Source organism: Anas platyrhynchos, chromosome 3 (genome assembly GCF_047663525.1).
Source record: "Anas platyrhynchos isolate ZD024472 breed Pekin duck chromosome 3, IASCAAS_PekinDuck_T2T, whole genome shotgun sequence".
NCBI classification, from domain to species: Eukaryota; Metazoa; Chordata; class Aves; order Anseriformes; family Anatidae; genus Anas; species Anas platyrhynchos.
In genome coordinates this window covers 84441960-84467248 of record NC_092589.1, presented here as the reverse complement: position 1 = coordinate 84467248, position 25289 = coordinate 84441960, and the positions used below count along the sequence as shown (strand labels likewise).

The window sequence follows — 25289 nt, the reverse complement described above, 5'->3', positions numbered from 1 at the left end:
GAATAAAAGTGTTAGAAGATGGTAGTGCAGTGCTATAGAAAAGGGAGATGAGAGATGGACAAGCTTTTTACTTGAGAAGGTAAATGGGAAATAACTGTGTGCTATTGAAATGTGCCATTTCCAAGCTCCTCAGTATCAGAAACGCTAGGTGGCCCTGCAGGGGAGCAGCAGAGATGTGACAAAAACTTGGGTAGCACGTGGAATTAAATTTGTCACTGGAAAACGAGTTGAAATGGAGGTGTATTAGTTGAGCGCAGCGTGACAACTACTTGAGGTGTAACCGTGGGAATGACTGGGCTGTTAATTGATGTAGCTCCGGGAGGAGCAAATGAAGTCCTGTGATATACAAGGAGGATGACAGTAGTCCTTGCAGAGGTAGGGAAGCATTCAGGCTTTGCATAAACTTTCACTGAGCACTCCGTGATTACTGAGGGTAGCTTTGGTTGCTAGTGATGGAGAACTGTGCATTTGATTTTGCTCTTTTTAGGGAAAAGTTATGGAGTGATTAGTCATCTTGGCATAAGAGGCTGCCTAAAATAATACAGCTTATGAAGTCCGATCAGATGAGGTGTGATGGGGGAGTGTTGGTGGAGCAAATAAGATGAACACCTGTGAAGGGAAGTAACACACTTTGCGCTGAAGGTTGACCTTTTAGCATGGAAGTGTATAAATTGGTCGTGGAAAAGTCTAGGCTGAATCTTAGGAAAAGGAGCCTGGAACAGACAAATTTTGGAATGGCAGAAGGAGCAGAAACTTTAGATGTGACTTGAGGTAGAGGCTGAGAGGCTCTCGTGATGGTGTGCCAGCAAGTCCAGGCATGGTTAGAGGACACCTACTCATCCATGCTTAGCTGGATGAATTTGAATCTTGTTTCCTTCTGTTCTCATACCGTCTTTCTTGCTGTCCTCTTGTGTTCTGTGAATGTCATATTTGTCTTCTAAAAGGCAGTTTACCTTTCAGTATGACAAGCTTGAGCTACACAATAATGCTTACAACTAAATATACACCATGTAAAAGTAAGCAAGACTGATTTTACTTGTTCCTGTTTTGCTATATAGCCCCATAGGATGTTAAGCTAAACTTTGACAGGGTTCGCTGTGTGACTTCAGGAATGAACAAGTTGGAATGTATCAGCCTTGCTTTGAAGGGCAGGGAGAATCAGATGACAAATTTTGCTTTATTTTATCAGAATTATATCACTTGGCAGCAGCTAGTAGTCATTAAATACACCGTAAGTATTGTGATTCAAGTAGAAGACTAACTGTAGCATCTATTTCAATGTTTATCTCCTCAGTTATGTTTGTTCATAAAATCCTTACTTTTTGTGCTTGTCTAGCTGCCCGGAGCTTTTCTGTGCTTCTTTCTTTATCTGCATCTACTGTGAACATGAATAATAAGCAGTACTCCTTCTTTCTTCTTGTCTTGCTTCCCCTTGTGCTCCCAGAAATACTTTTTGTCCAGATTATGTGACTTGTCAAGAGACATAGGAAATTATTCTGATTGTGTTTTCCAGTGAAACTGCCTGATTTTGAAATTGCCTGATACTGATGCTTGCTTCTTGTATTCAGTTTACCTGTTTGGCAAGACTTTTTCCAAAATAGGAAAGGTCAGTTCCTGGGTTTTTTTCACTGACTTTGCCTGTTGTGGACATACTTATTTTACCTTATTAGAAGTTTGTTATACTCAATTGCTATGTCTTAGCATAAACTGAAATCAAAGTGAGACTAGAAATAAGCAGCACTGTCTGGAATTTGGGAAGAGGAGCCTGCATGGGCACCAATTTATTTTTTAGGAAGTTGTGGGCACTAGTGAAGACATTTTTGTTGTATTGATCTAAAATATATATATAATTGTATTGTGTCGCATGTTCAGATCAATCAACTTAAATGTATCCTTGACTTTTGTGAACATCAATTTTGTGTAATATAAGGGACAAGGAAAGCTGAAGTTTCCAGAATATATTATTCATGATAACAGCCTCAAAAGTGGATGTGCTCCTGGACATCTCTTCATGTATGAGATTCAGACAAAAGACATCAATATTTTAAAACACTGCCATTCCCAAGGCATGCTTGAAAACTTCCTATTTGTTTGAAAACAAGTTAACATCAAGCACATACTTTAAAAATGATCTTTTCAACCTTGCACCTTCAAGCTAAACTGAATTTGTTTTGTACCCCAACTATTAAGATGAAAATTTCTGTAGTATTAATGGTAAAATAAATGACTTTGGCAATTCTGCCATCTGAAAACAAGCTGGTGTTTGAGTCTAAACACATCAAACTTGAAAATACAGATGTCACATAAGAGGGTAATGGGAGGAGAGTTTGAGTTAGGGCTTTGAGTACAGAAACCTAAGTCTCGTGGTTCAAGCAGCTGGAATTCTTTTGTGTAAGTAATATATGAAATCCTGTTTTTCTTATTAATATTTGCAGTTTATAAATATGGACTGGGTGTGTTCTGGGCCTTTAGAGGACAAAGAAAACAATAGATAGAGAAAGTTTTCACTGAATCCTAAAGTAATTTAGGCTAGAACAAGCATCTGGAGCTAGTTTGGTCCACTCCCCTGCTCATGGCAGGGTGAACTTTGATCAGAGTGCTCATGATCATGAGTGCTCATAACCCCACCATCATGGGAAGAGAAGAGGTTTGTGGTGGTGTTTTGTTTGTTTTCTTTTTTTAATAACATAAACAGAATTTTCCTCCATGCTACTTGTCTGTTGCTTTCGGCCGCTTCCCTCGGAGAAGCACCTGGCTATCTTTTCTGTACTTCTTCCTCCCCACACCCTTTTCTTTAGGTAGTTGAAGATCGCACTGAAACCTGTCCCTTAGCTGTTCCTTCTGCAGGCTGAACAAGCCCAATTCCCTCAGCCTCCTCCATATATTTTGTGCTCTGACTGCTGACCATCTCCGTGGCCCTTCCCTGGAGTTGCTCGTGCATGTCAGTGGCTGCCCTGTACTGGGGAGCCAAAACTGGACATAGTACTCCAGATACAGTCTCACAGTTGCTGAACAGAGAAGAAGAATCACTTTCCTCAAGCTAGTTGCTGTGTTTTTGCCCAATATACAATTGGCTTTCATTGCCCAAAGGGTGTAGTATCTGTCCTGGCTCTTCTTGTCTATTAGGTCCCCAGAAAGTTTTCTACAAAGCTGCTTTCTACCCTGTCAGGCACCCAGCCCGTTCAATATACAAGATTATTTTGGTCCAGGTGCAAAACTCTGCATTTGCTTTTGAACTTCATGCATCTTTTGGCAGCTTATTTCAGGGTCCCTTTGAATTGTAGCCATGACCTTTAGTGCTTCAACTGCTTTCACTGATTTATCATCATCTACATAATTCCTGACAGTGGGACAGGGCGTGTGCTTCATGTTGCTAATCAGGATGTTGAACAGCCCTGGCATACCCTAGGGAATGCCAGCTGTAATTAGCCAGAAATCAGGCTTCATGTTGTTAACAGCAGCTTTTGCAACTGGCAGCCCTTCTAATGCTCTGTCTGGATCTTAGTCCACCTTGCTAACTCGGCTCTCTCCAGTGTGGCTACAAGGAGAACTTGAGAGAGACCATCGGTAGCCTTCCTATCTGATCTGCATGGGATTTTGCCAGCAAGCTGAACAAGCTAAAGTTTGCTCTCATGAGGTGCAGAGGCGCTTGCTTCTCTCAATATCTTAAACACCTTCATTTCATATCTGCCATCAGCTTTTGGATTCACCTCCAATTCTTAATTATTTTTGACCACCATAGTCAGAAGCATGCTTAATTAATTGGGTCTTTGATCACCTGAATCATTCTCTTTTTGTTGCAATGTGATTTCTTGTTTTCACTTAAAATCTTATAGTATTTCAGAATAATTCAAAATTAACTTGGTTTGCGAGAATGTCCTGTCTTATTCTGGCTGTTCATATATTCCTGTTGCCCTGCAAAAGCATACAGGAGTGTGTATGATCATAAATTTCTCTTATCCGTAGAGGCCAGTCTAAGCATATAGTATATGTTTCTGTTGTGGTTTAACACCACCAGGTACTCAGGCACCACACAGCTACTCTCTCACTCCCCCTCCTCAAAGGAACAGGGGTAGAAAATGCAATTGAAAACAGCTTGAGGGTTGAGATAAGGGCAAGGAAACTGCAAATCAATTATTCTCACAGGCAAAACAGGCAGAGTGTAAAGAAGATAAATTTCATTTGTTGACAGTTTGTAATAGTAAATAGGCATGAGACCTAAGAGCAAACTAAAAACACCTCTCCGTCCACCTTCTTGCACCCCTTCCCCCGAAAAGTGCAGAGGAACGGGGAATGGGGGCTGTGGTCAGTCCCTGATGCTTCATTCTCTCCCTGTGGGGATGCCGTCCTTCCCCAACTGAGCCTGCGGGGGCTGCCCACAGGCAGCAGCTCCTCAAGCACTGCTCCCACACGGCTCCGTCCCACGGGGTCCATCCCCCAGGAGCAAACTGCTCCAGCACGGGGCCCCCACGGGTGGGGGCAGCTCCCCCCAGACCCCCTGCTCCTGCGGGGGCTCCTCTCCACGGGCTGCAGCTCCAGCCCGGGGCCTGCTCCTGCGGGGGCTCTCCATGGGCCGCAGCCTCCTCCAGGCCACATCCACCTGCTCCCCCGGGGGCTCCTCCACCCATGGGGGGGCTGCAGCGTGGAGATCTGCTCCATGTGGGACCCATGGGCTGCAGGGGGACAGCCTGCTCCACCAGGGGCCTCTCCACAGGCTGCAGGGGAACTGCTGCTGCCTGCCTGGAGCACCTCCTGTGCTCCTGCTGCACTCACCTGGGGGGCTGCAGGGCTGCTTCTCACTTCACACTCTCGCAGCAGCTGTTGCCCAGCAGTTTTTTTCCCTTCCTTCAATCTGCTCTCCCAGAGTCCCGCCCAGCTCTGGCCAGCAGCAGGTCCCTTATGGAGCCAGCTGGAGCCAGCTCTGCTCTGACCGGGGGCAGCTGCAGGGCTCTGCTCACAGAGGCTACCCTTTCAACCAAAACCTTGCCATTTAAACCCAATATAGTCCCTGAAAAAGACTTAGCCTTTGAGAAGGCTTTTATCATGAGATGATTGGTTTTCTTTTGCAGTGATCTGACTGGTCTGCCATTTAGCTTCCTTGGCAGCTGCAGATGGTGTGTACATAGGGGTAATTAGAAAAAGAATAAATAGTTCCAGCGTGTATTAATTGTTTTGGGTTAATTCCCCATCTGGAGGGTTTATAGTTTTGGCAGATTGGATTAGACCAGAATGGTCCTCTTTGTTTTATCTACATCCCACATAGCAAAGCCATATAATTCTTGTGTTTAAACTTGTAGTCTAACTACGAAACTTAATTGGCCTATAAAAGATAATTCATGTGTGAATTTTCATTTTCTTAGACCATTATTTTATTCGTAGCCTTTTTAATTTTCCAAGGTCTGCCTTTGATTGTAGTTGAAAACAGCTCCAGCTGTCCAGTACTTGCCAACTGTTACCTTAGACCTCTGCCTAAACCATTGTCCAGTGAAATTGCTACTATCTGTGGTGTTACAAATAATAATATATTCAAGGCTGTGCAGCTTCTTCTATCTAATTTTATTTAGCTTCCCTGTATTGAAATTGATGAAGGATTGCAATTACTTTAACCTGTGGTCTGTGCTCCAGTTGTTGCCAGATCTGTTGTTTCCATTTAGATTAGGCCAATAGACTTTTGCAAAGACTGACCAAGTATTGTATCCAAGCAAAGGTTTTTTTCAGATTTTCATGTTGTTTAATAATTAAAACACGTAGCTGAATTCTGTGAAAATCACTAGCAAAGCACAAGGTAGAGCAATGTAGGCTGAACAAATAGTTCTGTTAAATTTATTCAGATAATGTTTTTTCCTGCTTCGCTGTCACAAAGTATAAAAGCACAAGCTAATACCTAATGAAATGGAGACCAGCTTACATGTACCAGGAAGCCTGCATGCACAGGTTCTGTGGTATATGGAATTCAATTTCTGAAACAGAACATCATGTTCTAGGAGCCTCCTCTCCAGGAGCAAGTGCTGAATAATAGCAAAACTTTAAAAAGTGCATGAATACTTCCAGCTGTCCTGTGGAAAGAAAATACCATCTGTTGAGGGGTATTTTGCATATAGAATATTTATTTTTCCATATATATACATATATATTTATGTTTTTTATTAAATGAGTGTCGCAGCACATATTTTAATGACTCTCTGCCCTTTGTAGGTATGGTTTCTGAGAAGAACATACCGGGTACTTCTGCTAGAGATTTAACTCCAAGGTAAGCTTTTATTTTTCATTCTTTTACACATTCTATTTAATAACTCTAGGCAGTTCTTAGTAAATGAAGGCAACTTTTTACATGTTTAGATCTCAGTGTTTTGGCTAAGGGAGTATGTATCATAACCTTCCTACTTATAGGAGGATGGTAGAGGTTCAGGTTTAAACAACTTGCCAGAGGTCATACTGACCTTACAAACAGCTTGTAATGCATGTTTCTTGGCTTGCTCTGGTTTCTAACACTTTTACTGCCCTGCATTGTATATAAACTTACGGTTTATTTTCACTGGCTCCTCAACCTTACTTCTTGAGAAAACTTCTAGGAAGTAATTCCAACTGGGCTAATCATTTTTTTGATTTATTTGTCTGTGGAAGTACAAGTTGGCATGCCTTGGAAAAGTACTTCAATTCAGTCTGGAATGCTTTAAGATGTGATAGTGCTATCCAGGTTTCTGCGATTTGCAAATGTAAAACAAAGTAAACCACAAAAAAAGCACTGTGATAAGTCTTGAGGTATCGTTCTACTCCATTGTTCCTTGAACCCTCAAGGCTCAGTTTCTGACTTTGCATCAAAATCTCCTGTGAATGGGTAATCTCTGGGCTAGTTACATGCAACCATCCCTTCTTTCTGGGTCCAAGAGGTTCAAACAGTAGGCAGAAGTAGTTAGGTAACAAGGAAGGGAAAAGACGGTAGTAATGTGGATGGGAGAGGTTACCTTGTGGTGATAGAGTTGATTTGGACCAGGACTGCAGCTTCATGATGCTGGAGTCAGGTCAGAACTGTAGATGTCATACGGTAGAGAGCCAGGTGTAAGATAGCCACATGGATGGACCCCATGAAAACGGGGAGAGAAAGGAAAAGCTTTTCTAGGTTTGAGTGGGCAAGTTACTGTGCTGAAGAGGTGCTGGAAAGCCTGGCAAATTTAAGGTAATGCAAGCAATCAGAAAGAATGCCCTTTGACTGCTTACCTTACCCTTCATTAACTGCAATGTTTGGGTTGTTTGGGGACATGGGAATGTAGAACTTCAGTTTGGGGAGACAAAGGGAATTGTGATTTTCTGATATGTGCGTGGAATCCATAACTCTTGGAACCCTCTCTGGCAATTTAATAATTTCGTTTGGAGCCAAGGACTTTGACCATCTTTCTAAGAAGATTAATTTGTTGCAAAGAGGATGCATGTGCTTTTTAAGTAAAGCCACTGTCATATAACTTCAACTACAATGTGATGACTATCAGGATGGGTAATTAGACTGCTTTTATATTGTCTTTTCAAAATTGTTGGCTCTGGGATTACCTCTTGAAAACACAGTACGTAATGTATTTGGCTGGTAACTTTGTGAAAGAAACTCAACTTGAAAACTGCTGGTTAAGCATATTTTGGTATGCTGGAAAAATAAAAAGTATAATTTTCTTTCTTTCCTGTGTATTTTGTTTTACAGTTATGACTGGTTCCAAACAGATGGTTTGATCACTATTGTCGTATATACTAAGCAGAAGGTAAATGTATTTTATTAAAGAGGTGATTACAAGATCCAGTTGTGATCCAGCTTGAATTTTGGGAGAATTTAATTAAAATGCTCCTTTTCCTTGCCTATGAAAGGATATGAACGCAGAATTGGTGATAGTTGATTGTCAAGACAAAAGATTAAGGGGAGAGATCATCCTGGCTGACCACTCATATCTTACAGAACTTGGTAGGTACAGTATCTTTGCCATTGAAAATAATGAATTTTCATTCTGCTTTACTGAAACCTTTTCATTAGGTCATATGTTTTATATATACCAATTAACGTTTTATTCCTCTTTTATTGCAGATGATTACTTAAAAGTAGCCTAATGAAAAGGAATTATATTATTGACTAGCATTTTCGTGTTTAGTATGTATGTAATTTCTTAAATTCCGTTTCTTATTTGATGCCCTAAGCCGTATAAAATAAAATGCAGTAAGAAATTGGTGTAAAAGTTGTGCAAGATTTTCTGCAAGTGTATATTCCTGATGGTTATTAAAATGCCCTTATTCAAAAAGGGCAAGCAGAACGATTCAGAGGAACGTAGATTGTTAGTTTCACGAGTCATTGTGCCTTTTTTTTAAAAAAAAGAAAAAAAAGAAAAACGATGCTGTTCTTAATGTTAAGTATTAGGTTGCAGAAGTCACTGAGACTAATATGAAGCAGAAGTCACTGAGACTAATATGAAGCAAGAATGAAATGTCAGGGCCAGATAAAGATTTGTAGGGTTCTAGGCCCATTCTTCACTTAGTATTCTAGCCTTAAGCTGTATGTATATGAGGACTAGAAGGTAATGTTTTTGCTTTATAATAGTTTTTCTTTATTTCAGACTTGGATCATGCGGTTCAAGAAGGCTTTGATGGTAAGTTGTCTCACAACTTTTCCATATCTCTTCTAACATCAGAATATAGGACTTGAGTTTATTTTTCTGACTTATCAGATACTTCACAGTTTTTCTTACCATCAGCTTCTGACAGTGTCAACAAATTAATCCATCAAATTAAATTCTTTTTTTCATTTTGGCATTTGGGTCTGTAAAAGTAATATGTTGATGGTTTTCTGATCCCTCTAAGCATCGCTAAATGCTAAAATAATTACAAGTTTCTTCAGTTGTTTATTAGTAAACCATTCGTTGCTTAAAGTGGGATTTTCTTAAACTTATTTGTTCATTCAGATGGCCTTTAAAAGAAAGGAGTAAGTAAATAATAGCAGTTAACTATTTCCAGTAAATAAGTATTTTGAATTCATGAGTATTATTTCTGACCAGATGGGCTGTGACTATTGTCACAATGTATTTAGTAAATATGGTCCATTCATTATGCATGTTAAGCTAGTGTTTGTTGTTTTAAATGAACTTTAAAACATTACACAGTAATAGCTGGAAGTGCATTTAATTTGCCATTATAATTTAATGCATGAATTCTGTGTGTCTTGAGAAATGACTGATCCTTCTAGAGTTTAATTATAATAGAGGAGTAAAATTATTTTTTTTTGCACAAAATGTAAGTAAAAGTAACAGTATGAAACAATTTTTTTTTGTAGTGAATATTGCTGAAAAAGTTGGCAAGGTAGAGATTGTCTTAAAGAAAAAGGATAATGTTCATTGGAAAGTGCTGGGACGACCCTTGGAGAGTCATAATACGTTTATCAAACGCACAGACAGAGGTAAACAGTTTCATGGCCATGTTACCTGTTCTTTTAAGACTTCTGGGGGCAAGTTAGGCATACTTGGTTTCTCCCAGGATTTTTCTTTTCTGTAGTCATACTTCATTTCTTTCAAGAATGTTTTCTGGTCTTGTTGAAAGCTGCTCAGGTATTCTCCTTGAACAGATTCAGGATAGAAGCCTCTTTTTATTTTTTTTCCCCCCAGTTTGATTTGTTTGTTTTGTCCCACAGTAGAATTGGAGGTCTTTCAGGTTTGCTAGAAGATTGGGAGAACCTAACAGGGGAAGGTGAAAACTGCTTGAGAGTTGTTGACATCTCATGGCTAGCTTTGTGCTTAATATCCCTTCTTTCATATGAAAACCCCATTAGACCCTGAGGAGATGGTGCACAGCCTTGCGTCAATCAATGTAGCAGTAACTGTAGCAAAAGAACAAAAAACCTTGCTTCCAGCTGTTACTACAGATGCATTTTCACTGCTCTAATGTTGTTCCAGCAGCCTGCATCTTTGTACCTTGCCCTATGCTTAAATGAGGCACTTGAAGCCAGCTCTGAATAAGCTACTGTGTTTGTATGAATACATTTTGTGGTAACAGAATAGCATGAACATGAGGCAGCATTCAAATGCATTACCCTGATCGCTGTGATTCATTTTTTTACAGATAAATTAGGAATTTCTACACAATTACATTATATAATACAAAGGTGTTCCTGATGTTATTGCAACTTCCCTGTTTCTCAAAAGCTCTCTTGGCCCTCTGCCTACTTTCTGACTTCAGTCTGCCCTATGTGTAAGAGCAAAGCTGTACATTTTAAGAGCTAATTAAATGTTGATCCCTGTGTTGTATACCTCTTACTGTCTCTTAGTTAAGCTAATTAGGCCTTTAAAGTTGAGAGATTACAGTAGTCCAAAAAGGAAGACTGTATAAAAGCACCTCTCCTAGGTACGCTTAGGTTATTTATTATACACAGGTTGTAGTTTTGCTTATGAGTGTTTCAGAAACTGTTGAGTTATCCACTTTAACATTAGAATTTTCAATGTTCAAAACAAGGAATATACCAGAAGGTTTATAGAAACAGGATGTTGAGTCTTAAGTACTTCTCATTTATTCCATCTCTGCACTTGCAGCTCAGCCATAATAATTAAGACCATATGATGCAAACAGGAGCCTCCAACATCTACATGTTTGCATAACTTCCGTGTGTATAATCTAGTCTTAAATAGGCCCTCACAGTTAGTGCTTCTAATTGTGCCCCCTTGTCTCTAAACTGTCAGGGTTTGTTTTGATCCCACTTCTATAGGAGCAAAACAGTGTTAAATGTAGAGAAATGCCTCTTACGCTGAGAGCATAGAAATAGTAATTAACAACTCTAGATTATTTTTTTTCCTACCTTTACTGGATGTAAAATTTTGTTTTTGTATACAAAACTACTTTTTCTGAAGTATAGAAACTTTATCCTGGAAATAAAATAGTCTAGACTTCCAGCCTGGTAAGTAATTCTGACCTCATAAGTGAAGTAATACATTTTTATATGGAGTTAAACAGGTCTTTGAAGAGAAGTTCGGATTTTCTTTAATAAACTGCAGAAACTGTTAGTATGAAGTGTGTTGTAGATACAGAGGTTCTCCTTAATGCTACTACAGCTTAGTATGGTTTATTTTGCATTCTGGGATAGTAATATTATCAGGGTTAAACACATGCGGCTTGACTATTTACCTATGCCCAGGCTAGGAGCATTTTTAATACATAACATTATGTCAAGAAGTACTGGGAACCATAGAATGGCTTGGGTTGGGAGGGACCTTAAAGATCATCTGGTTCCAACTCCCTGCCATGGGCAGGGACACCTCCCACCAGCCCAGGTTGCCCAAAGCCCCATCCAGCCTGGCCTTGAGCACCTCCAGGGATGGGGCATCCACAGCTTCTCTGAGCACCTGCTCCAGTGCCTCACCACCTTCTGAGTGAAGAATTTCCTCCTAAACACTTCAGTAAGATAGCATAAATGCATACGATGCTGACCAGAGTCCAATTTACCATATATTCATAGCCACTTACACTACTCCAGTGCATAGTTGTGAAATAGCTGAGAAAGGTCTGCAAGGATTGTATAAAAGGGCAGAGGAAGGATGTACTAGTTTAGTAAACAGCTGTACTTACGTGATGTATCTGTCAGTTGCTATATAAAAAACAAATAAGCATTAAAAAAATAAAATCTGTGCCATAAACGAAGTAACTTATTCTGTTGGGAAGAGTTCCTCAAATTTTGTCATAGCTGAGGAGAGCAGGTGGAACAACTGCTGTGAGGTATATAGTGACTTGTGTGGCATGTCTGTACCGAACTCCGCAGACTGGTGCTTCTTCTAGGCAAGCAGGCAGGCTAGAGCAACAGAAGCAGCACTGGTGTTGAAGTAGGGCCTTGAGATCTGCTTTGTTTTCAAGACCTGAGCTGTCTAGTTAAAGCTGTTTTATAGTTTTGTGTCTGGCGTTTTTGTGCTGCAGTATGTGTATGGTTGCACAGATGATTGCGTTAAAGATTCCGTTTTTCTTTTCACTCAAGTTTACGTATTTTCTACTACTTTCTCTCAGCATGCCCATTTACTTCTCTTGAGTATGAGAGTCTTGCTTAAAGACAATATAACTGATAATGTGTAAATTCTTCCACTGCTTAAAAGCATCTGAAAATCTGGAAGCAAATTGAAAAGCAGTTGCATTAATTTATTTAACATGTGTTTTTTCAGTTTTATTCAGCTTGTGTAGGTTCATAGTTCTTTTGATAAGTTACTGATGTTCTAATAAAAGTAGTAATTTTACTCAGAATATTTCCATGCTACCAGTCGTGTTAATAGATCTCATGTTGTGTGTGTGTGAATCAAGGTGCTGTAGTTACTGATTTCAGCAGAGGAAGATGTTCAGCAAAGACTGACATCTCTAACCTGATATCATGATCTTTAAGAGAACAGAATGAACTATTCTTTTGTAAACATGTCCGTGAAAACAAAATCTTATTGAAGGACTCCAGATGGGCAAACACTGGTACTGAATTAATTCTTTCGTCCTTTTGACTGGCTTAGGAGTAAATGAATGGTCCAACCTCTGCAATGCAGCTTTCAAGCCTGGAATCCCTCAGCTTTGAAGAGCTCTTATGGCCATACACAGAAAACTATTTCTGAAAACTAAAGTGTTTAGGATTTTGCTGGCAAAGTTTAACACTGTCAATAAGTAGTATGATTAAGCAAAAGATATAACTAGAGAAGATCTGGCTCTGTGACACTGACTTTTAATGTCTGCACAATCCTGGAAAGCCTGATGAAGCCTAACATCCTACTTTGAAAACCAGAAGTTGCTGCTACCTGCTTGCATCATGCTACAAAATTGTGAGAGCAGTGCCTTTTCCTTATGTGTAATAGCAAATCCTAGGTCTTTGGCATCTGCCAGTAACTTGGCTTCATGTGTAGCTAAAAGCAACTGTTCTCCAGCTTGCTATCAGACGCTGGTGTTGTGAAAGGCTTTTCCACATTGCCAACTGTTTTTGCTTGTGCCTCCAAATTATATTGGGACCATTAATTGTATTTAATACAGTAAAGAGCACAACCTAAACAAGGAGTTTGCTCAGTCCTAGAAAGATCAGAATTTTCAAAAGTCAGATCAAGTGATTTAGGACAGAAGTTCTGTATGGAAAATTAGAAATGGGGAGGTAAAGGTTAGTTTGTTACATGTAGAAACAGTTGGAATTCGTCAGATCAGAAAGGTCAAGAAATGGTGAATCAGTTGATGAATCAGTTTTTTAACCTCTCTCTTTATCTCTCCCTCTCCTTACAAATATCAAGAACAATGCTAGCTGATGCATCCTGTGGGATATGCTGCCAACCACCCATATCCTTTCAGATAAGTCTGAAGATTTGGCAGCAATCTGAGCTTACATTATGCTAAAGTGTGCTCCACTGTATGTTATTTGTGTACTGTAAAACACACGGTATACAAATATAATATACAAAATATATACTTAGCAATCTTAGTATATAGTTTTTTCAAAAGAATGATAGAAGAACAAATTACAACAAACATTTTATAAAATTTCTTGTATAGCTGGAGAGCTGCTGCTGTTTTGCTATACATCAAGATTGGTATAAAATTGTATTATTGCCTTTCATTTTTCAAGGCAATTCTTTTGGTACATCTGAAAGGTTTGCTCATTGAAAATAAGGAAGTTTGTAGGATGTTAAATGAAAGATGAGTATTGCTAACTGAGTATTGCAGTTAAGAAATATCTCGCTGTGTTTGCCTTCACAAACAGCTGTGTTGACAGAAGTTTGTCCTTTACATACAACCTTGTAATTGGTTTAAGTCAGCATGTGAACATATAACTGGAGTTCATCATTTCTGCTTAGCTAAAATGCAACAAATCCTGTCTAAATATTGGTGATGCTGAAGTGTGCTTTGCCTATATAGGCACGTATGTTAGTTTTATCTTATGTCAAGTGTAAGCATTTAAGCATTGGTATTGTGTACCTAAAAGCTGTGCAAAGCTCTTAGCTAATGAATGCTGCTAGGCTGTTAAACTTGTGTATCTAAAGGTGAAGAGGCTCCACTTGAATGTGGACACTTGAATTTTTAAACTCTTATCAGTAATTAAGTTTCTGCTGTAAACTGTTTTGCATTTTGAGCAGCATGGTAGAAATTCCTGTGGGTGTTCTGACTTGACAAGGTGTTCTGTGGCACCGATGATTATTGTAAGCAGACCAAGCTAGGGTAGTAGCTGATGAAACCATTCTGAAAGATACTCTTGGGTCAATATACACCATCCTTCTGCAAGAACTGTGAAGATACTTCCCTATAGGTAGCCATGTCAGAAATACTGGCAGTGTTAACAGAAGTGAAACTGCAACAGTGCAGGGTAGTCAGTGGAATAAACACCCAGGGTGTTGGGTGGGTTTAGGTAGTCTGCTGGTGAAGACGGTGGTGCTGTGCCTCACTCTCTTCTCATTTGCATCACCCAAGCTGTTTTTAATCTGCATATGACTTCATGCTGAAGTCCTACGGTGAATTAAGTGCAGATACAATGTGGTACAAATGGTTCTGCTTTCTGCTAGTATTTGGTGGTTTTTTTCCTACTTCTTAGCCAATGCTAACTACAGACCGAATCTGCATGTAACTAAAGTGCCTAACATGAGGCACCTACAGGTGATTCCTGAGCCCCAAATTAGAAAAGTTATTTAGAAAAAGTAATGATACAAGAAGCATCTGTAGTCTTTTTAGAACAGTATATAGTGAAATACATGGCTTTTTCTCTCTCATTAAAAGATGTGTGAGAATAGAAAGACACAGGTTGAGGCTTAAGTAACAAGTAAAACCATATTTTTAGGACTGTTCTACAGGAAATGCAAGCTGGTTTCTAAGACAGAAGTTACCCACGACACCAAGCTCTTCTGCTTAATGTTGCCTAAGAGCACCCATCTACAAGTTCCCACTGGACAACATGTTTACCTCAAACAAGTCATTGCAGGTAAGAAAAATTCAGAACGTGACCATGGATATATTAACTTAAATTTCTATTTTGAGCCTATATAGTTTGCATTAAATTTGCTGGATATAGACTACCTTTCATGTTCTTCAGTTACATTTTTGTCTTTTGTTTAGGGACAGAAGTAGTGAAACCATACACGCCTATATTGCCTTCTTTAACGCTGGATTTCAAACAACCATCTTGCCATGATGGTGCACATATATATTTAATGATCAAAATTTATTCCTGTGGACTGTTCACACAGGCACTTGACCGTCTACAAATTGGTGAGTATATGGTTTGGGGGGGATTTGTGTTTGGTTTTGCAGCAATTATTTTATCTTTTCAGATTCACTGTCTGGGTATTGTGATGTTCTTACTGCTTACCTGCTATTAAACTGAGGCATACTTAATAACTCTTTTTAAGACCTATTCTCCATGCCCCAAGTGTACAGGCTTATCCTCAGTGTAACTAGGAACCGTCCATTACATAACATTCTCTAGACTGATCTTCTAAATATGTTCATTTTGTATTTGAGTAGATATACTCTTAGAAAATCTCATCGTATTTTTAATTAAAGAAACTAATTCTGTTTTTTTAGACTTCAGACATGTTTCCTTTTTTGTTTCAGATATAAGGAAGATTTTTAACAATGACTTCACAAATGTTTATGTACTCGTATAATGTAAAATCTATCAAAACAAGACATCTTAATTGAACATCTGTTCCTTTAACAAAAATGATCCATATTTGATATGTATGATACCTTTCTGTAAAGAGCCATAATGCTAAAACGATGGAGTATAAAGGGACCTTTTAAAAATCAGAATGCTAGTTAGTTTGTTCATCTCATTAAGATTTACCATTCTCTTTTGACTATATAGGGGACTACATTTCTGTCAGCAGTCCTGAAGGTAACTTCAAGAAGTCACAAGTTCAAACTTCAGAAGACCTCTTTTTGCTGGCAGCAGGCACAGGCTTCACACCAATGGTTAAACTGCTGAATTTTGCTCTGACTGAAGTTAGTTGTCTCCGGTATGTACATATCTTATGATTTAGCACCAGGCTACTGTAATTTATAAGAAGAATGAGATGAAATGTGAGAGGCAAACTTCAGTATTAATAAAACAATTAAAAAAAAAAAAAAAGCATGAAAGCATTTTTCTTTTTTTATGCCAAAAGCTGGAATGCTTTAGGGAATGCTCTGTCAGAGTCTTTGGGAACTAGCACGTTTGGTTATTGGCTACTGTCAACAAAAGGGGTTGATTTGTATTTCGGATTTTAGTTATGATATAAATGAGTTCATCAAGTAGAAAATCTGATTTCTTTTTTAAAACTAGTTTTACATTTGAGCACTTTCTAATGTTGAAAGTTGCAACGTAGGTATTGTTTTCTGATTGAGAAGATTTATGGTTGTTTAGTTATGGCTTCTGTTTAACCTTTCAGAATACCTTACATACATTTATTTTGTTTTCACCTGGTAAGCAGTAGTAACATATTTTTACTGGAATAGTTCCAGTTTTCACAAAAGTGCAATTTATGTAAGCAGGGGATTAAGCTTATTCGGATGCAGAAAAACATGAGTATTGAAGATCTGTTCTGTACGCTGCTCGTAAAATCTCCAAAAGGAAACAATACTTCTTGCTGAAGTGAACTTGTTCTTTTGGCCACTTAAGTCCTTCAGAACCCCAGAACTAGTACTTCTTGACACGATTGTCCATGTGTATGCTGAATGTACACTTCTGTGTGGTCTTGCTTGGCAAATCCTAGTCTTTGCCATATGTGGAGAGAACGTGCTCATGCCTTCTTCAAGTGTGTGTTGTCAAAAGTACATTTCTACAATATCATTCCTTTCATTGGTTTAGGCAAATCTTGCTACAATTTCACTGCATCAGTCAAACTTTTTATTTTGTTTAGTCGTAGTTGTTCTCTTTTTGATATCAGTTCTCACAATTGTTTCTTTTTGATTTATGGTTTTGTTGCTTTGGAAACCTGGCCCTTTAAAGTCTTCCATATGTATCTTTCTTCAGGTATTGCTCCATCTGTTTTCATTCACACATGTATTTGATTGTTTTCTTTGTTTGTCACACAAGTAAATACAGCCAACAGCTGGAGAGACCTGAACTGCTCTAGTGCTTGAAGTCTGTGACAAGAGGTCACAGAAATCTTTGAAATAAGAAACATTGCCATAAGAAGGTTGCAAAACTGGAGCAATAATACATGCAACTGAGCACCCACCTGATCAGTTAACACAAGACTTGGTTGCATCGTTTCTAATATTCCTCCGGGCTCCGTTGTGGTGAACAAATGGACCCAGTGCTTCACTCAGAAATTACCAGCCTTTTCTGAATTGCAGCTTTGGAAACCCTTCTGCATTTTTAACCTCTCCCACCAGATCAGCACACTGATCCTTCCATATTTAGTAACAGCTTTGTGTTCTTCCTCCTTTGTTTTACCTATCAGTGTCTCTTACCCACTTGGGGATTGCTAGAGTTTTCAAGACTTGGAGCAATTAGTTGAAAAGTGTCCCTCTGTGGGCAGGAATCCCTTTGGAACCAGGCTGCTGGATAAGTCTTCTATACTTTCAAACTACACAGAGGTTTTGGGTTAGTTACTAACTTCTAAAAAAGACCAAGTTGTACATGAAGTGGTAGTCCAGTATTGTTAAGTATCTTTGCTAGGTAACCACAGAGAAACTGAGGCAGGCCACCTCTTCTTTTAATAGTATCTCTGCTCAAGTTTTCTCACCCTTTCTTTTGCCATTTAGTTTCTACATGCCACTTGATTATGTTTTACAAAAACACGTAACTGTATGTAACTGTACACGCTGTCTTCCTCCTGTTTTCAGCAGGAAACTCCAACTTCATTTGGCTTGAACTTTCACTGTAGACATACATCTAGGTAATGGATGAAATTTTGAGTAGTGATGGCATTTTGTTTTTTGGTAATTTTGAGATTTCCTCAGCTTTTCAAATCCTTAGGTACAGTTCTCAGTCCCATTCTCAGTAAATAACAAACTGTGCTATGGTTTGATGTGAGACAGACACTAGCACTCTGTATTAGAGTTCAACCATTTCTGCAGCACCTATTAGGAAAATCTTTTTTCTCGAGAGGAGAAAAATGTGTTAAGCTAAAAATAAGCTGGGAGAACTAGGAGCCTAAATTAAAAATACTCAGATTTTGATCAGTTAGCATAGTTATATTTTTTTGAGATCTGACCATGCTGGCATCTTGAATTTGGATTTTGATTATGTTCAAGCAGACCCACAAGCAATTCTCTTGTGTGAATAAATGCAGGGTGTACAAGAGATTGTTGCTTGTGTTGGTCTCTCGTAAAAAAAAAAAAACTGAGCAACGTGAATTCTAAAAGAATGCTTTGCCACGTGTGTCTTTATTTAAGCTGTAATGTAAACTGAAATGTGACAGCGAGTGTAAAAAGTCCTAACTGAGGAGAGTGTGCGATAGCTCAACTCTAAAAGGAAATGCAAAGAATTACTCATAGGGGCATGTTTTGAAGAGATGAACTGTGTTTATGTTGCTTTTAGCAATGTTTTGTCTCCAGTGTCATGCTTTGCAGATTTTCTTAATAGATTACATTTTTGTCGATGTGAACTGTTGTAGTTTGGGAGATTACAGAAATGGAAAATATGCCTGACCTTTAATTTTCTTTAAAGCTGTTGCAGGGGACAGTTTTAGAGACTTGCGACTGTTCTCTGTGTCTTTGAATTCAGACTCTCATAATAGATATTAATTTGTAATACAGGGTTTTATTCAATATAAACAGAGGATGTTTTGGCTCATTATGTCTTTATGAAGCACATTTTGAAAGAGTATAAAGGGTTTAAATTGGAGGCCAGTCTTCTTAGTAAAACTAAAAAGGATTACGTGGACTGCAATAATCTGTTTGTAGAAAAGTATCTAAGAGCGTACTTTATTCTTGTATTTGTATTGTCCAGTAATTACACGTAATCCTCTTTTGTGAGGACAGAGAGTATGTGCTGTTTGCCTACAAGGCTCTTCCAAAGCATCGTTTTGTCAGTAGCAAATGATACAGGGCTGCCTGGCTTTGTGAAATAAATTTATCATCTGATAAAATGCTTGGGAAATACTACAGAGTGAATTCAGATTTTTTTATATATATTTTTTACCTTCTTGAGTGGAAAACTAGCATATGAGGTAAATATAACATGAAAGCAAAACCAAGGACAGAAAAACCAGTAACAAAAGATGCAAATCTTGATGTTTTGTCCATCACCAGAATAAACATGGTAGGTAATGTGTGTGAAAGACTTCTACAGCACAGACAGTGCTCATATCTACTCTGTCATTGAAGGATGATCAGAAGTGCTTATTTTAACTCTCTTCAGCATGATTTCTTGGGAACTCAGTACTAGCAGTTAGTTCAGGCTGCAGCAGCATGTTTTCTTACTACTTTCTTACTAGTCAATGTTTTTTTTTCTTTTCACCTTGGAGGCTTGTTAGGCGTTATAAACAACGTAAATGTATATTAAACATATATAAACAATGTAAATGTAATTTTCATCAAAAATTACCTTACTGTAAAAAGTAACAATTGCCACAGCTTTGGATTGCATATGCTGGAACACAAATTACAGAAAGAAAGGTGACGAAGGATCTGAATAATGACTTAATGGTCACTTCAGCTGCAGAAGCAGTTTCTGTCTAGTTCTAGGCCGGTGGTAACAGAACCTCTGAGGTAGTGCTGCTAATGTTGGAGAACCTACAGCTTCCTTATGAAGCATTTTTTTGTGACATTACTATCTTGCATCATTGGATTTCCATTCTTACTGCCTAGCCTACGTCTCCCTATTATTTTTTAAGTCTGTTATTGTCTATGGTAAATATGGAAAGCAATTTATTATTTTCCTGACTGCAATATCTCTTTGTGTATGAAGCCATAATGATCTTTATTCATCTTGTTTTTTTCACTTAAAGGTCAAATTGCATTTGGCTGAAGTATTCATTTTAATGAGTATCTATGCAGCTTTTTTTCCTATTTAAGGTGACACTTTTGCTCCTTTTTACTTGTGGTGTATTACCACAATCAAGTGGATATATGTTTCTTAAAAAAGGCTGAGGCACAGAGGCACTAAACACTAGTTAGAGCGCTAATGCTCTTCTCAACTACAGACAGAATGCCAGTAGGCTGTTCTTAATTCTCTTTGATATTTGTATCTAGTTTTGTCTCCAGGTTTTCATTCCTAAATTACCATACTGTTTTTATACTCCTTATAAATACACCATTCCACGTTGAGCAGCCTTCTTTTTTGTTGTTGTTAAAGTTGATACTGTAGCTTTTTCTACCTTCTCTTCTTCTTCTGTGTTAAAATCATGGATGGATCATTTTTACTCCTCTTCCTACATAACTTTCTGTAAGACATTACAAACCATTTTTTTTAAAGTTTATTGAAATCTGCATCCCTTGAAGTTGGCAGTATGTTAGATTCTTCCCATCTACTTTCAAAAGACTGAAAGTTCCTCTTTTTTTTTTCTTTTTTTTTTAAATCCGAAGTTCTGTCATCATTCTCTCAGATAGCTCTTCTGTAATGGTGGGTATTGTATCTGAATCTCCACATGTTCCTTTTAGCTGTTTTTTCTCTCTTTTATAGCAAAATTATGATTAGTTCATTCCACGTCTTTGGGTTCTCTTTGTAATGCTTACTGAGCAGTACTGCACCAAATAAATGTATATACAATGAATGGGGAGTTTCAGTAGGGGTGTCCCAAGGCATTATTCCTCAAATAACCCAACCTCTACCTTAATATTCAAGGACTAAATTTCACGTCTTTCCATGCTTATTTTTGGTGACTCTTTTCCCCACATGAGTAGTACTTGATGCTGTAGTGCACCATGCCAGCTTTGACAGCATTACAATCTGGAAGTGAGCTTTATTATCTGTGTTTTCAGGGCAGTGGGCCCTGGGAAGCACATAAGGAACTCGGATTTTTGGCACAGGCTAGCTTCTGAACAAGTTGATTTTAGTATTTAAGGATGCAGTATGGCTGATTCGGGGATGATCTGTTCTATACCAGGGAAGTTTTCCAAAGCTTGTGTATTGTAAATTATTTAGAGTTGTATTGTAAGGGAAACTTCTCTCGATAACACAGTTGATATTGTGTATTATGTGCTACTGTAATACCTCAGTATTTTATTTTTTGGCAGCTGAAAAAGAATTCTACTCATAAGTAAGGGCTGTGTGGTGAGAAGGGCCAACAGGCTTAGCTGAGCCTCAGTGGTGTCCCTGACAGATACCCCTGTGGTTCTGCATGCATTTCTGCACTTGGGATCTTAGTGCTCCTGATTCCTGCGAGTACAATGCTGAATTTACTGCTTCTGCAACCACAGCAGAAGGCACTCTACTCAGAGCTGTGCCCCAGCAGAAGAAACAACAGTAACTTAAAGCCCTGTGGGATACAGTTCGGGAACTGCTTGCATTCAACAGCAGATCATCTGTATTGTATCAGTTGTATGCTGGGCATTAGTCTGGCATTAGCAAAAAAGGAGAAATTAGGTTTATGTAGCTTTATCAAGTGGTGTAAATTATACTTCGTGTAGTTGGTCTCTTTGCATTTTACCTTCATGGTAGCATAAAAATCTGAAAAGATAATAGCACTCACCTTAACAGCAAAATTAACTACTTGGCAAATATAAGGCTTATAAACAGTAGATTTCAATGAAAATAGGTTTTATAAATTAGCAAATAACATCTGAATAAGATAATCTGGTACAGAACTGCAGTTTTCTCTTCAAATTGGTAAGCTAGATTTCTCTTACTTCTTCTATATGCTTAATTCTGTCTTTAGGAATTTAATATTGACATAAGCTTCTTGACATTCCACTTCTCCATAAGCTGGGGTACATAATATAAAAAGCATGTACAGAGTTCATAAACCAGCTATTAATTGCAGTTGTAGTGCTCAGGCAATATCAAGAAACCATTACATAAAACTTGACAAATAAATATATTGTATTCTCAGTCAGGCCTTAGTAACTTTAAGAGATTTTATTTTTCTTAGAGCAGTAGTTCCTGAAGTAGAGGTTGCAATCACAGACAGGGTTATGGCATTTAGAAGAGAGGTCACAAGTTCAACAGCTTTCATGTACAACAAGAAATTTATAGTGGGTTAGAAGTAAAAAAAAAAAAAAAAAAATAGAGAATTGAATAGTTACATCGTTGTTGTTGTAAAAGTCTTCTGTATAATCCCGTAACTTCTGATTCTTTAACATGTGTTTCAAATGCAGAAACAACCTGCAATTAAATTTTATTTCTTTCTTTTTAAGGACAGTGAAGTTGATCTTCTTCAACAAAAAGGAAGATGACATACTTTGGAGAAACCAACTAGAGGAATTAGCTCTTAAAGATAAAAGGTATTTACAACCCATGTGCAGAACAACTTGTATCATCCCAATGTTCAGGAGAATAAACCTTGAGGCATGTAGTAACTGTACAGCTCTGGCACAAGGATAGATCCTGCTTCTGGAAACTTTCAGCTAGAATTTAATGAGATGTAGGGATTGGCAGAAGATTTGGTTATATATGCCACAGATATCAGCAGGGTATGTCATCATTCTGGTAAGCAAAGAGTTTGTTTGAGGACAGTGTTTAGTAGATGTTTATTGAAGATGGAGTGTTAGGTGAGATGATAGCTAAGATTAGCTGAGAAGCATTTAGAAGGTGAAGAAAATTAGCCTTAGTGATAGAAAATAGAGATATGCAAAGAGAAAGATGGAAACAATAGACATGGATCGTCTACCTTGGGAAGAGAATTTTGAATTTACTGAGAAGTCTTGAAAAGTCTCTTTGGTGACACTTGGTTACAAAAATGCTTATCTAGAAATTCAAAATTCAGATTAGGCCCTACCTTCATTTTTTCTTGCTGTTACTTTTCTAAGTTACAAAGTAATTATGGGTTAAAATGCACTAGCGCATATGTAATGTTAGCTTTATTTACCAGGCCATAGTTCTGTCAGGAGATGTAGGATTTTTTTTTTTCAGGTTGCTTTTTAATTTCAATACCCTTGCTTTTATGACTAGCTAAATTACCAGTGCCTAGATATTAGGTGACAGAAGTATGTTTTGTTCATGCTTGCTTAATTCTTAGCTGAAATTGTATGAACAAACAAGTTTACATTGTTCCTTCCTAGCATTGATGTGAAAAATCGGTATTATTTCAAACATAGTGATGTCTGGCACCTTCAAAGCTTCATAGTCTAGACCCTGCAAATTTACATCAAAATCCCTTTCTCCCTTTCAATAGGAGCCTTAGATACACAAGTGCTTGTTTTTCACTCAATAACTCCTCTTAGTGGATTTTTTGAAGCTAGTTAGAATATTTTCTCATTAATGAAATTGTGCTGACATTTTCACAAGTTTGACTAAGCATTCTTATCTCCCTGTTGATGTACTGAGCTACACCAACATTTGTGTAAGTAAATAATGGAAAAACAAAATCTGTGCTTTAGTATCTTGAGTGATACTAGCTATTTTTTTATTTTAAGGTGGAATACACAACTGGAATTTTTAACATTTGAGGATTGCGTTTAATAAGTAAATACCCAATATTGGAGGTGATTTGATTGACCTAATTGGTAGGAACAACTAAATGTGTGTGAGAACTGATACTGCACAGTGGGAATAGAGCACAACAAGAAAATAAACGTAGAAAACATCAATGTTTTCTAATATTTTTTATAGCAGATTTCTAATCAAAGGTGATGTTTCTGAAATACTCTTCTGCTTTCCAGGTTTGAGGTTCAATTTGTTCTTTCAGAACCAACGAAGGACTGGGGTGGTAAACAGGGGAAGATTTCTTTATCCCTTCTTTCTGAGTGTGTGAAAAGAAGCAGAAAAGACTCCAAAGTGCTTATCTGCATCTGTGGCCCAACACCTTTTACAGAACAGGGAGTAGAGTGAGTATTTTAGATGATGAGTTAGAGAACAATTAATTTTTTTAATTTGATCACCTAAACAACCAGAATGTTTCTGACTTGGAAGTTTTTAAAAAATGTCTCGTTTGCTGTGTAGGTTTTAGCTTAACAAATTGAGTTACTAAAATTCAAAGCTGCTGTTCTATCACAAGCAGTTCTCTTGATTTTTATTGATGCATTTAGTTACATCTCTACCCAATGCTTTCATTAGATGCCATATATTTAAGGATAAAGGGCTCTTAACTTTTTCTTGACCAGTTGCAAAATATTGACCCAAATTGATGTCACTTATATTTTTGCAGTGCTACTGAAGTCAAATTTGTGGATTTAATGGAGGGTGGATTTGTCCAATAATCATTTTCTTTTGAGAAATCTGAGATACTTGATTGTGCACATCTTAATAAAGACAAGATAGTGCTAGATAGCTGCAGTGCTTCATCAGTGTCTGTGGTGTGTTTTGGGTTCCAAATACTGATCTTACAAATTTACTTTGTGACTTTCAGGTGTCTGAGGGATCTTGGATACTCCCAAGAAGAGATGCACGCTTTTACTGCATAAAACCATATGAGGATATCAATGTCTGTTTGTACCATACAATCATCTTTATTTATTTACCTTCATGAATTTAAATAAGTGAGAAACAATTTTGTAAAGACTTGAAATTTCACTCTTGGTACCAAACTGTTTCTTGGAGGAAATACATCTTCGGAAAAAAAATTTTATACTGTGTTTTATCTTGTCTTTGTAAATATTTTTGCTAATACTTTAGTCATCCAGGATGTTAATTTATTGTAGAGGGAAACAGAAGTGTATAGCTTACATTATGTAAGGTATTTCATGTTGTTTGTCTGTGAATATTCTTAAATCTATTGCAAGCACTGATTTAGGTTTTTGACCTGAAAAGCTTATTATTTCTTACTGTAAAAGGTCTGCAGAGCAATACTTTCCAAATTTATACATTGCACTGTAACTCAGGTAACCAGTTATTGAAATATGTTCATTTTCATCTGAAATCTCTATTTGACTTGCAGGTGATCCCATTATGTTTTCTGGCTTTGTAAACAAAGAATAACAGTAACTTTGGTTAAAACAGAAAAAAAAAATTATCTCAGATATTAATAAAAAAAAATATGTTACGAAATGTATTTTTCTAAATTCTCTTTATTTTCAGTTTATAATGTGATACAGAAGGATTTCCAGAAGCTTAGGACACCAACTGAGAACTTATTACAGCGGTACAATCTTGGTCTGCCATGAAGTTTTCTATGTGGCCACATTGATATTATTCATCACTTACCTTGAGCTGTTCTGAGGGTAAAAACAAGACAGCCTGTGGCCTACAGACACCATGGTAAGGACCATGGAAGTACCTAAAAATAACTTTACAGGTTACAGTGTTATTAAACATACTG

General features: G+C 37.8%; 1 protein-coding gene across 5 annotated transcripts in view; it reads left to right on the top strand.

Moving 5' to 3' along the window:
- The window catches only part of CYB5R4 (cytochrome b5 reductase 4), a 34187-nt gene extending 9169 nt beyond the window's left edge, over window positions 1–25018 (top strand). For all 5 annotated transcript variants that reach the window (XM_027454946.3, XM_027454945.3, XM_005013064.6 and 2 more), the window contains 11 exons: window positions 6196–6250; window positions 7691–7748; window positions 7852–7945; window positions 8589–8621; window positions 9302–9424; window positions 14786–14926; window positions 15061–15213; window positions 15812–15962; window positions 22231–22317; window positions 23695–23859; window positions 24381–25018. In XM_027454946.3, the coding sequence (XP_027310747.3) occupies window positions 6196–6250; window positions 7691–7748; window positions 7852–7945; window positions 8589–8621; window positions 9302–9424; window positions 14786–14926; window positions 15061–15213; window positions 15812–15962; window positions 22231–22317; window positions 23695–23859; window positions 24381–24435 (1115 nt within the window). In that variant the 3' untranslated portion in view covers window positions 24436–25018. The remainder of the gene's footprint in view (window positions 1–6195; window positions 6251–7690; window positions 7749–7851; window positions 7946–8588; window positions 8622–9301; window positions 9425–14785; window positions 14927–15060; window positions 15214–15811; window positions 15963–22230; window positions 22318–23694; window positions 23860–24380) is intronic.
- Window positions 25019–25289: the final 271 nt, after the last annotated feature.